Below are 12,281 nucleotides of genomic sequence, written 5' to 3' on the forward strand. Positions count from 1 at the left end.
AAACCCATTCAAATATAAATATGGCAAATAAGATGAAGAGGAGCTATGGAAGAAGGTTCTCTATGCTGACACTCACAGAGGAGGCCAGGAGGGTTCTCAATACCAGAAAAGAAAGAAGAAAGTGAATAGGAAAGAAACAACTATGAACATAATAAAGGAGGTCATTTCATAAGAAGTTGAAAGGATGTTCACTATTGTGTACTGAATGAAAGTAATAACACAGGATCTAGGAGTGTGGCCTAGTGGTAGAGCACTTACTTAACATTCATGAAGCCCTGAGTTTAATTCCTCAGTAACACAACACAGGAAAAGCCAGAAGTGGTGTTGTGGCTCAGGTGGTAGATCACTAGCCTCGAAAAAGCTCAAGGACAGTGCCCAGGTCCTGAGTTCAAGACCCAGGTCTGGCAAAAAAAAAGAAAAAGTAATAACATAATATGCCAAAATCGATGGATGTCACTCTGGCAAACTGTTTAGGGATACAAGTCAACAGAATAAAGAAACTAATGAAGACTGGGCATTGTCTTCAATAAAAGGAAACAGTAAGAAAAATGGAAGGTTGGTCTCTTTGAGGAGATTAATAAAAACTGATAAACCTCTAACCGCCAGATTTCTCAGAGGAAAAAAATATAAATTCCTAATATTAGAAATGAGATAGATGGCATTTACCACTAAAAATAATACATAGATTAAAAGCATAATAAGCTGGGTGCCTGTGGCTCATGCCTGTAATCCTAGCTACACAGGAAGCTGAGATCTGACGATCACAGTTCAAAGCCAGCCCCAGAAGGAAAGTTCATGAAATTCTTATCTTCAATTAACCAGCAAAAAGCCAGAAATGGAGCTGTAGCTCAAGTGGTAGAGTACTAGCCTTGAGCAGAAAAAGCTCAGGAATAGCCTACAGGCCTTGAGTTAGAGCTAAAAGAACAGCACCCCTCCCCCCCTGTCCCAAATAAAAAGATGTTAGAGCAAGATCAAGTAGAATTAAAAGAAATATTGATCAACTATAAAAGAAAAGCCAAGTAGATTAGCTTCATTTCTGACTTTAAAAAATTCTCACTGGGCATAGTACTCACACCTTTAATCCTTGTATCTCAGGAGGCTGAGATCATGGTTCAAAGCCAGCCCAGGGCAGAAAATCTGTGAGACTCGCATCTCTAATTAACCACCCAAATTTCATAAGCAGGGCTGTGACTCGAGAAGTAGAGTACCATTCTTGAGGGAAAAAAAAAAAAAGCTAAGGGACAGCACTCAGGCCCCAAGTTCAAGATCTTATACTAACTAGCACAAAAAGAAAACAAGGAAGCAAGAAAGAAAGCAAGGGAGGGAGGGAGAGAGAAAAGAAGGAAGGAAGGAAGGAAGAAAGGAAGGAGGGAAGGAAAGAAAGAAAGAAATACTCAACAAAAGAAGTATAGAAGGCAAAGAACCTGTGTGGAACCCCCACAGAAAGCCGCACTGTGTACAACAGCATAAAAACAAAATACATAGAATCTACCTGACATTGTGTGTAATGGCGGTGTGCACAGCACATTTCCCACGAGCCCCTGAGCTGGGCACTGCCCGCTTACCCGGCAAAGGGTGAGGATTCCTGTCTTCTCGGCACCCAGGCTGACGGGCACCTAGCATAGGAGCTTCTATGCTTATCTGGCATTGGTGGGGGTCTGGGTGACTGGCTGACACCCCCCGGGGCCTGGCTCCACGCACCCCATCTCATCTTCTCCCTGCAGGGCAACTCTGGTGAGATGGGCTTTCCAGGAGTGGCTGGCCTATTTGGACCTAAGGTACTGACTCCTGCCTACCCTGCTCCTGTGAAGTCCTGTCCATAACCCTCTTCCATTCACGAGTCCTTCCCAGTCTTGATGCAGCACGGGTGTGGGGGCTGGAAGCAGAGCACAGCACACTCTGGATACGTTGACTCCAGCACACCTGGGCTGTCAGTTGAGGATTGTTGGGAAATCAGGACCAGGGCCGTATACCATTCTTGTACACAGCTGGCACAGGCCTTGTGCTTCAGTTGCTCTTCCTGGGACCTTGGGTAAAGCCTCGCTTGACTGGGAGGATCAGGTCAGCCAGAGTCTAAGTGTGAGGAGGATTCCTGGGCCTTGGCCCAGGGGTCACCCAGATATAGATAGCACCCCCGTGCTTTCCACAGGGACCCCCTGGAGACATTGGCTTCAAGGGCATCCAAGGCCCTCGTGGACCTCCTGGCTTGATGGTGAGTCCTCTCTGTCCCAACAGGGACAGATGCCCCAGCCCCAAGGCTGGCCATAATCTGGATGGAACCTGCCCTCCTCCTCCTCCTCCTCCTCCTCCTGTTCCCCCTCCTCCTCCTCCCCTTTCACTCTTGGGGCCTCCACTTTTCACAGTCATTGCCACCACCTTGCCTGTGCTATCCCTGCCACCCTAGGCTGCCAGTTTCCCTCCTTTCCGCTTCCTTTCCTCACCCTAGTCTTGCAGCCCGGCCCAGCACATAAGAGTGGCTTGAGATGCATGGTCTCACCCCACCTCTGGGGGGTTCACTTTCATTCCCTTGGGACACTCAGGTGCTCTCTACCTCTGTCTCTGTGACTCTGTCCCCCAGGCGTGGAACAAGGACTCACAGCCTCTGTCTCCTTTAGGGAAAGGAAGGCATCATTGGGCCCCTTGGAATTCTGGGACCTTCAGGACTCCCGGTATGTGCAAGAGGAAGACAGCCGGGTGTCTCTGTGATCCTGGGCTAGGCTGAGCCTCAGTTTCCCCCTTGATTCCCATCTCATGAGCTGTGGTTTGTTGCAGGGTCCGAAGGGTGACAAAGGCAGCAGAGGGGTCTGGGTGAGTGGCGGGGCTGGCGGGGGGCAGTGAGGAGGGGAGCGGGGTGAGAGGAGTGGGCCTTGGTAGGCATGGTGCAGCCTGGCTTCTGATGCTCTGTACCCCTTCTGTCTCTCTCCAGGGACTACAAGGCCCACGGGTGAGTAGGCTGGGGGTGAGGGCTGGGCTAGGGGAAAGGCTGGGAGGGAGGGGCACCTGGGGTCTCACTCCTGTGGCTTCTGATGTCTTTGGGCATGCCCTGGGCCTCATTTATCCCCTCCATGCCATCGCTATTCTGGGTCCTGGATGACCTGAAGAGAGCCTGGGTGTGGGAGAGCCTGAGTGGGTGTGGGAGAACTTGAGTGGGTGTGGGAGAGCCTGAGTGGGTGTGGGAGAGCCTGAGTGGGTATGGGAGAGCCTGGGTGGGTGTGGGAGAGCTTGAGTGGGTGTGGGAGAGCCTGGGTGGGTATGGGAGAGCCTGAGTGGGTGTGGGAGAACCTGAGTGGGTGTGGGAGAGCCTGGGTGGGTGTGGGAGAGCCTGGGTGGGTGTGGGAGAGCCTGGGTGGGTGTGGGAGAGCCTGGGTGTTTGTGGGAGAGCCTGGGTGGGTGTGGGAGAGAGGTTAGGATTCCCCAGCTGCCCCTGCCTGACTGTTCTGCCTCTCTCTCCAGGGTCCTCCTGGCCCCAGAGGGCAGCCTGGCCCACCGGTAGGTTAATTTCATACTGGGCACTGTGGCTCTCTGGGGAGAAGGCTCCCCCCAGCTTTTCAGTCAGAAGCAGCCTCAGGGGACTCATATGCTCCTACTGGTCCCCAGACTTCTAAAAACACAGTCTAATTGGGGGGGGGGCTTAGGGGTGCAGGCAGCTGGGCCTTAGAGGAGCCGAGACCAGCTCGGGAGGACCATTTGTGCTCAACTGCCCCTGCAGGCTTCTGACACCTCGAAACTACAGCACTCAGCCTCCATCACACACTGACCTCTGTCTTCTTTTTACAGGGCCCTCCAGGGCAGGCCATCCTTTTTGTAAGTTGGAGAATATTCTCTTTGGTCTGCTTGGGGCTGGGATGGGGGAGCTGAGGGGCAGGCAGTTAATAGAAGCAAGGGAGAGGCAGCTGAGGCTCCTCTGGCCACAACGACTAGGACTCAAATATGAGTTTGGGGTCCACATGCCCCTTTGTCCCTAGAGGAGGGGCTGTGGGCAGGAGGCCATTCAGTCCCCACGCGGGGGACTATGGTTCTGAGATACTTCTTGCTGTAATGCAGCCTAGTCTAAGGGCTCAGCCCCACCCAGCAAAGAGCAGACTGTCCCTGTCCATAAATCCGGTCCTGATAGGATCCAGGAGGGAGCCACGGGGAAGCTGGGACAGAGCAACCATTGGTCCAGGAGTCACAGACTCTGCTCTTTCTGTCCCTCATTCTCACCATCCCTCCCTCCACATCACCTGCCCAAAGTGCCCTGACAAGGATTCCCTCAGAGAGAGGAAGAGAGCTGGGATGGAGTTCTTTAAATAGCTGCTAAGTTTAAATATATATTGATATCTAGAGCGAGAGATCTGTATTTGTACAGAAGGGACGGGTTGCACCCTCACGTATGGACTTTGGTCGTACATTCACCTCTCTTCATAAAGTGGAATTTACATCAGACATCAGACTCCACGACAAGTGCTCTTCCTGTGTGAAGTCCTGTCTTTCATACAGCACCTCTGGGCCCATTGTGCACCCCAATGTAGTACAGAAGTGGTGAGCTGGCATTTGGCCCTGCCCAGTTCTTCTAGAGACCCTCTCTGGAGGCCATTCTCAGGACCTCTCTGCATTATCTCAGCAAGCCTGCAGTTGGGCTTCTGCCAAGCTCAGTGCTGGGGTTAAAGATCAAATGCATGGCATGGGAGACCAGTCCAGTGTGAGCCAGAAGAGAAGTGTGGGGATGTGGAGAAGGGACATCACTGCTGTCACCGATGAGACACTTTTAGCATTGCTTCTCAGCAGCAGGACAGTTCAGCCATGACCAATGGAGGGTACATTCCTAGCCTGTAACCACAAGGGTAGAGTAGTAACCCACTCTCCAGGTGTAACAATCAGGACTCTTTCCAAATATTGGTAAATATCCTCTGGGGACATTGTCACCCCCGGGGGAAGTGCTCTGATGGAGGAGGTAGTGCCTCAGAGCGAGGAAGAACTTTCCAGGCAATGGAGCAGCCTGCGTAATGAACCTATGGCTGTTACATGCTTTGTTCCTAAATGCTATGCTTAAGAACTTAGCAGTAAGTCAGCCTCCCTCCCCCCCTCCCTTACTGTCGTGGGGCTTGAACTCGGGGCCTGGGTGCTGTCCCAAAACTAGTGCACAACTACTTTGAGCCACAGCTCTACTTCTGATTTTCTAGTGGTGTTCTGGCGATAAGAGTCTCACAGACTTTGCTGCAGGCTGGCTTCCAACTGTAATTCTCAGATCTCAGCCTCCTGAAGTGGGTAGGATTATAGCCATGAGCCACCCACCCGCACTTGGCTCATCTTTTTGTTTTCCTTGTACAGCAACGAGATGACCTCGGGGCAGCTTTCCAGACGTGGATGGACACAAACGGAGCACTCAGACCAGAGGTACCGCCAGGAGCTCTGCCCACATGGTATTCTTTCCTGGGAGAAATGGACCTAATGGCCACAGGAAGTCAATGCCATCAACAGTTCTGATGGGCGTTATTTCTGGGGCTCAGGACAAATGGGCATCACAGCAGTAAATCCAAGTTCCTAGCTTTTGTGATTCCCCAGGGCCTCTTAGATCTTGAATTATGGCTGGCCTGAGTCAGGGAGAGATGGTTGCCTGGTCCCAGAGCCTGCAGCTCCGTTTCACAATCAACTCACACGGGGTCCTGGGCCTGTCAGCTCTGCTCCAAGGCTCCAAGCAAAGGGGGCCTTGTATACTCTAGTCCAGCCCCTGTCAGAGTCCCCTTTGTGATCCTGCAGCTTTCCTGCCCTGTTTGCTCCCTGACAGTGCAGGAGAGAGAAGTCAGTGGACAGAGACAGAGGGGAGGGAGACCAGTGTGTACATGTGTGGTCGTGGGGTGTTTCTTACCATACCGGCAGCTAGCTCAGTCTGGTAATAGATGGAGTGGACACAGAACCCAGCAGAAATGATTTCTCATGTGCATCAAGGCTGCATACCAAGAGCCTCTGTCCTCTTTCTCTCCTACATGAGGCCCTCATGGTGGTGTCATATCAGGGTAGGCCCCACTAGAGAAGAGAACGCTGAGAATGCTGAGATAATCCTAGCCTGGCCTTCGAGGGGACATTGCAGTGCTCCCTTGTGTGGATGTGTGCAGCCTTGCAAGTAGTTGAGGACCTCTGACCAACTGTACAGCTACGGGGACATGTGCCCGGGTCCCTAGGCCACTCCAGCATGGTTTACTTAGAGCTGGGTCATCACACACCAATCCCAGTGGGTCAGAGACCCCCCCAAAGGCCTTGCTCTTCAGCCTTCTGCCCCCCTCCTCACAGCTCAAGACATGTTCCAGATCTGAGTTGTTCCTTCCCCCAGTTTAGGCATGGCGTCCACCCCTGTGCCTCTTTGTCTCAGAGGAGCCCCTCTGCCACTCCCAGAAACCCAGCAGGGGCTGGTTTGCCTCCTTCCTGTGCCTTCTCCTCCACTAATATGATCTAGAATGTTCCCATGACCCTGAGCAGCTTGTGACCTTAGGGAGAGGGCCCATACTGAGGAGCACGGGTTGGCCTGGCTCCTTTTGGCCTGGGCCATCCTGGCAGCCCAGCATACTCAGGTTGGCCATGCTCCTCAGTTTCTTGATCCGTAAAATGGGAGGGACTCAGTCTTCCCAGATATGAGCCTAGGGGCTCATGGGTTTCTCCCAGGTGGGAAAGATTTGGAGAAGCAGGAGTCTGAGACATTGGCTTGGGGTAGGACCAAAACGGCTAACAGCCCTTGCTATCCCTCAACCAGGAATACAGCTACACAGACCAGCTGGTGCTGGACTACGGAGGGGAGATCTTCAAAACCTTACACTACCTCAGCAACCTCATCCAGAGCATTAAGACACCCCTGGGTACCAAGGAGAACCCAGCCCGGGTCTGCCGGGACCTCATGGACTGTGAGCAGAAGATGGTGGATGGTAACGCATCTGTAGGCCTGAGGAGGGCCATTCTTCCCTGGGGGTGGGGTGAGAATCGCAGCAGGAGAAGGGGGAAGATGGAGTCAGAGATTTTTCAGTGCACCTTGGCCAGATGTCTGTCCACACCACACGAGCCATTGTTGATTCACTCAGCACGTGCCACGCAATTAGGAAATTAGGGGAACAAACAAGAGGGGTCCCCTTTTTCTTTAGCCCATCAACCCACCACCCCCATGGACTTCCTGTCCACACCACCCCCAGCTTCAGGGCTCAGCTGGTTACAGGTGCAGGCCCATCCACAGAGGCAAGTTTGGGTAACCACTCCACCCCCAGATACACGCATTCCCCATACAGGTACCTACTGGGTGGACCCTAATCTCGGCTGCTCCTCCGACACCATCGAAGTCTCATGCAACTTCACACATGGTGGACAGACCTGTCTAAAGCCCATCACCACTTCCAAGGTACCCCTCCCTCCCCATGCCACACCCATGTGTGGACGCATGCCCAGCCCAGTTCTCTCCCAAGGCTTCCGAAGACCTACCTTCTTCCCACCAGGCCCTCCCTCCCTCCTAAAGGCTCCACCCTCTCCCCACTGTTTGCTTATAGAAATTCCTGGCCACCCCATAGCCTTCAGGTCTTAGAATGGCTGAGTGCTCCCTGGTTTCTCCTCAGCTAGGGCAAGGGCCATTTCCTGATGATGGTCTCTAGACCTGTTCAACACCAGAACTACCCAGGTGGGGGGGGGGAAGGGCCACAATACTGAAGCTCTAGTTCTGGGGTTCAGCAGCCCCTTCTTAACGACAGTGAAGAATGGCTCACTGCCCTGCAGTTTCCCTGTCTTCCCAGTGAGCAAATGTTTAGCACACCTTCCCCCTCCTCCCCCACCCCACCTGTGTCTTCCCACAGGTGGAGTTTGCTGTCAGCAGAGTCCAGATGAATTTTCTGCACCTGCTGAGCTCTGAGGTGACACAACACATCACCATCCACTGCCTTAACCTAACGGTGTGGCAGGAGGGCCCAGGGCACTCCCTGGCCAAGCAGGCTGTGCGCTTCCGGGCCTGGAACGGGCAGATTTTTGAAGCTGGGGGTCAGTTCAGGCCAGAAGTGTCTGTGGATGGCTGCAAGGTAACTTTCAGAGACCTGTATTGATTGGCCTTTCACTCAGGGGCCGTACCCAAAAGTCATTTAGGAAAGATTTCTTTATGTTAAAATTCGAACTAAGAGAAGGAAGAGGTGATATTGTCAGAAAAAGAAATGGACTCATTACCTGACTTATGAAATGGTAACCTGTCTATATATCACTTTTACAATAACAACTAAACAATAATAATGATAAAAGAGAGAGAGGGAAAAAGAAAGGAAGGAAGGAAGGGAGGGAGGGAGGGAGGGAAGGAAGGGAGGGAGGGAGGGAGGGAGGGAGGGAGGGAAGGAAGGAAGGAAGGAAGGAAGGAAGGAAGGAACGAAGGAAGGAAGGAAGGAAGGAAAGTTTGCCAGGTGCCTATGGCTCGTGTGTCATCATAGCTTCTTGGGAGGCTGAGATATGAGTATTCTTATCGCTAGCCCTGGCATACAAATCCGAGATTTATATCTCCACATGGAAATTCGTACTTCCATTTTTCTAGCAAAGATCCTCCCAGAGGGGTGATAGTGTCTACAAAGATGTATCCTTATTACCTGACTTACGAAACGGTACCTCCTCTGAACACCTTGATAATAACAATAAGATTATATACATTTTATTTTTTTTCATATATTTTTATTGTAATTAATAGAAGGGTTACATGAGTTTACATACATTTTAAAAGATTCTAGGTAACAGCTGAATACTACATTAGCACGATGTGTGTAATTTTTACCCCATGATCTCATTAGAAGTGGTTTTTTTAAAGTTGTTCTGCAACCTTGTAAGCTGATGAATAAAAACATGGACGCCATCTCTGGGTGTCATTGCAACAGTAGAATGCCACATTGTCATTAAAAACTGGGAGGGATGATGGGAAATGTGCACAGAACATGAGGGGAGCACGTGCACTCTTCTCTTGCACCTGCAGGTCCACGATGGCCGCTGGCACCAGACACTCTTCACTTTCAGGACCCAGGACCCCCAGCAGCTACCCATCGTCAGTGTGGACAACCTCCCTCCCGCCTCATCTGGGAAGCAGTACCGCCTCGAAGTTGGACCAGCCTGCTTCCTCTAACCTCTGACCTCTGGGTGCCTCTAGGCCTTCTGGGGAAGGGAAGAGGATCAGAGGCAAGAGCAGGGCCCCTCTGCCCAGGAACCCCTGGGCAGGCTCCAGTTGTGGTCTGCTCAGTGCGAGTGGGTGGGGAGTAACAGGCCCCGGGCTGGTCTTGGGAACAACTGACCCTAACGTAGCCCCAAAGATCAACCAAAGAGCCAGCCAGAACAAGTTGAGCTACAACCCAGCTGTGTCCCCTCCACCTATCTCCCAGCTCGGAAGCCGTCCCCTGCCCTCCCAGCTCCCTGCCCAAAGAGCCCCATGCTGAAGCTGGCTTGAGGGAACGAAGGTGATAACTTGTCATCTGGTCCCTGCCAGGGAGCTTTTGATGTGCAATATTAGAAAAGGAGACATGAAAAAAGAGAGAGAGAAAAGAAGTATATATATAGTAAGAAATGTTATTTAAACAAAAAAAAGATATGTTACTATTTTTTTGTCACCTGGGAGAGAGGTGAGGAAGAAAAGAGCAGTGGGGTGGCGGGAGGTAGGGAGGAGGCAAGATGGGGCTGGAGTACCCAGGCCAACTTACCTCCCACTGTGAATCCTCTGGTGCTCACATCGTCTTGCGTAGTGTATGTAATTGTATTTTTAAGGAAAAAGAAAAAAAAACAAAAAGAAGAAAAACTCTATTTAAGATTCTGAAGGTGCTACTATTTTTACCACAGACTTTGAAGAGACTTTGATAGTGGGTATTCATCTACATCTTTCTTTCTTCTCCAAATGACCAAGTTTGAGGACACTCTGATTTGCCTAGCATCACCTATCTGCTAAAGTAGGGGGTGGAGGGATGAAAAGAAGGAAAAAGTAGAATGCACAATAAAACAAAAAGCATCTGAAACCAGAAGTCGGAAGTTGAGAGCTATCCTGTTTTAACTATGGACTTTAAAATGACTGACCTCTGGTCAAGTGGTATTGGAGGGCTGGGCCTATCCTGGAAAGCCTCGTGACCTACACAGAAGAGAAACCTTGATCTTGAAGAATCTAGTTCCAAAAGCAGCAAGAGGTCAGAGCCAGCCTTGGAGGGAGAATGTAAATACTGAACCATGTCAGGAAATGACACCCCAGCCAGGTCCACCTCGGGGAGCCCGCCCTTGCAAACGCAGTCTACCTTACCTTGAACCCACATCATGGCCCATCGCATTTTACCTGCCTGTGACATTCGGTGTGATCAGAATTGTCACGTGTCATGGCACAAAGCAAACCTGAGTTTGGATTTTTGAAGTTATTTTTTAACTATGGACTTATTTTTCTAGAAGGGGAAAGTGTCTGTGAAAGTCTCTGTGTATTGTTGAAGTTGTGTCTCTTTGGGAATTGAATTTTATTTTCACTATTTAATACCTCACCCTGGCCTGCCCTTCCTACCGCCTCCGTAACCCGCCTACCCACCCCAGCCTGAGCACTTTCCAGAAAAGTGCATCTTTGTTGTAGCAGCTTAAGCTCATCTCAGCAGTGTCCCTCCAGCTGCCAAACATCTTTCCTCAGCCTCCCTTGTTCTGGATTCTTCCATGTGCTTGTTTGTCTCTGTCCCTATGTCATTGTGTTCAAACCCAGTGGGTTCCCTTTCTCTTCTCCCCTTCTGGATTTTAAATAAATATTGAAAACTGAGGCAATGGAATGACACTTGTGGGGTCCCTTGCTTTTTCTGTAAAACTTGCAGGCAGTTTCTGGGAGGGCGTGGTAGAAGGAAGATGGCCAGTGGATGTTCAGTTCACAAACTTCTGCTTCCCATAACCATACTGGGAGTGGAACCCAGGTCCTCACACATGCTTAACAATTGCTCTACCACTGAGCCATATCCAGCTCTCTCCTTCATGCTCCACCCATCCCTTGACAGTCACTCATGTCTTCCAGTATCTCTGTAATCACTTTGTTTTTTGTTGTTTTGTCGGTCATTGGGCTTGAGATACAGGGGCCTAGGTGCTGTCCCCTAGGTGCTCTTTGCTCAGAGTACCCTACCACTTTGAACTATAGCACCAATCCCAGTTTTCGGATGTTTAATTGGAGATGAGTCTCATGGACTTTCCTGCCTGAGCTGGCTTCGAACTGCAATCCTCAGATCTCAGCCTCCTGAGTAGTTAGGATGACAGGCGTGAGCCACTAGCAACCTGGCTTGTCACTTTCTTTTTATCAGGACACCCTAAAGACCACATCCCTTGATGAAGGGTGCACAGACTCTGTCTCTGAATAAGAAACAGGGAGAAAATGGAAAGAAAAAGCCAACAGTTCTTTATTATTGTAACTATTGTGAAGTTTACATTGTATCTACCACAGTCCCAAGCTGTGAGACCACCCACCCTCCCGTCTTGTTTCCTAACATCTTACCCCATTTTTGTAGTCACTTCCCAGCATGATATGCCTAAGAGCACCCATGTATTTCATGTATCAATACTTCATTTTTATGGCTGACTAATATTCCATTGTATTGCTGACAGTCTAGCCCCAGTATATTAGAACCTGCCACAAATTGTCATGAACCAAGAAAGAGGTGGACAGAGCCAAGACCACCATTGTCCGGGGACTTATCGACAGAAATATGGTCCCAGGTACCAAACCAAGAGGTCCCTGCAATCTGGATCAGAGGGAGGGGTGTTAGGGCAAAAATGATTTCATCCAAGCTAACATCCTCACAGTGTCCATACACCACTCTCGAGAGTTTACTGGGAGACACTGCAGGAAAAACAGATCCCTCATGGGCAGTCACAATTCAAGATGGCTGCACTCATGTCTGGCTGAATCCATACACTTTATTCATCAGGAGGTGGACAGCTGGTCTGTGGCAAGGTCTACACTGTACAATGTGGACCACATGGCCAGTCCTTTTGCTTTCAGATAGGTTCTCTTACTAACTTTGCTTAGGCTGGCCTTGAGCAATGATCTACTACCCTCTGCTGTCTCTCAAGGAGCTGAGATTATGGGTATAACCACGACTCCAATCCTAGCCTGTGAGATTCTAGAGACACATCACAGTGTCACCTGCCATAGAAGAAACACAAGAGCATAAGTCTGTGGGACAGGGCTATCAGGATAGGAAAATAAAATGCAGGGTACCCAGGTAAAGGTTAATTTCAGACCATCAATAGTATAATATGTAATGTATATAAACTGAAACAATGGTTGTGGTTTATGTGAAATTCGGTAGCTGGGT

General features: G+C 50.3%; 1 protein-coding gene across 1 annotated transcript in view; it reads left to right on the forward strand.

Annotated features, from left to right (window-relative positions):
- The window catches only part of Col27a1 (collagen type XXVII alpha 1 chain), a 109,987-nt gene extending 99,236 nt beyond the window's left edge, over positions 1–10,751 (forward strand). The window contains exons 50-61 of the mRNA XM_090330485.1: positions 1,725–1,778; positions 2,150–2,212; positions 2,616–2,669; positions 2,773–2,808; positions 2,927–2,944; positions 3,454–3,489; positions 3,778–3,804; positions 5,311–5,376; positions 6,728–6,896; positions 7,251–7,360; positions 7,806–8,024; positions 8,951–10,751. Of these exons, the coding sequence (XP_090186611.1) occupies positions 1,725–1,778; positions 2,150–2,212; positions 2,616–2,669; positions 2,773–2,808; positions 2,927–2,944; positions 3,454–3,489; positions 3,778–3,804; positions 5,311–5,376; positions 6,728–6,896; positions 7,251–7,360; positions 7,806–8,024; positions 8,951–9,097 (999 nt within the window). The 3' untranslated portion in view covers positions 9,098–10,751. The remainder of the gene's footprint in view (positions 1–1,724; positions 1,779–2,149; positions 2,213–2,615; positions 2,670–2,772; positions 2,809–2,926; positions 2,945–3,453; positions 3,490–3,777; positions 3,805–5,310; positions 5,377–6,727; positions 6,897–7,250; positions 7,361–7,805; positions 8,025–8,950) is intronic.
- Positions 10,752–12,281: the final 1,530 nt, after the last annotated feature.

The sequence above is a fragment of the Megascapheus bottae genome, chromosome 3 (genome assembly GCF_031878675.1).
Source record: "Megascapheus bottae isolate mThoBot1 chromosome 3, mThoBot2.hap1, whole genome shotgun sequence".
Classification (NCBI taxonomy): domain Eukaryota; kingdom Metazoa; phylum Chordata; class Mammalia; order Rodentia; family Geomyidae; genus Megascapheus; species Megascapheus bottae.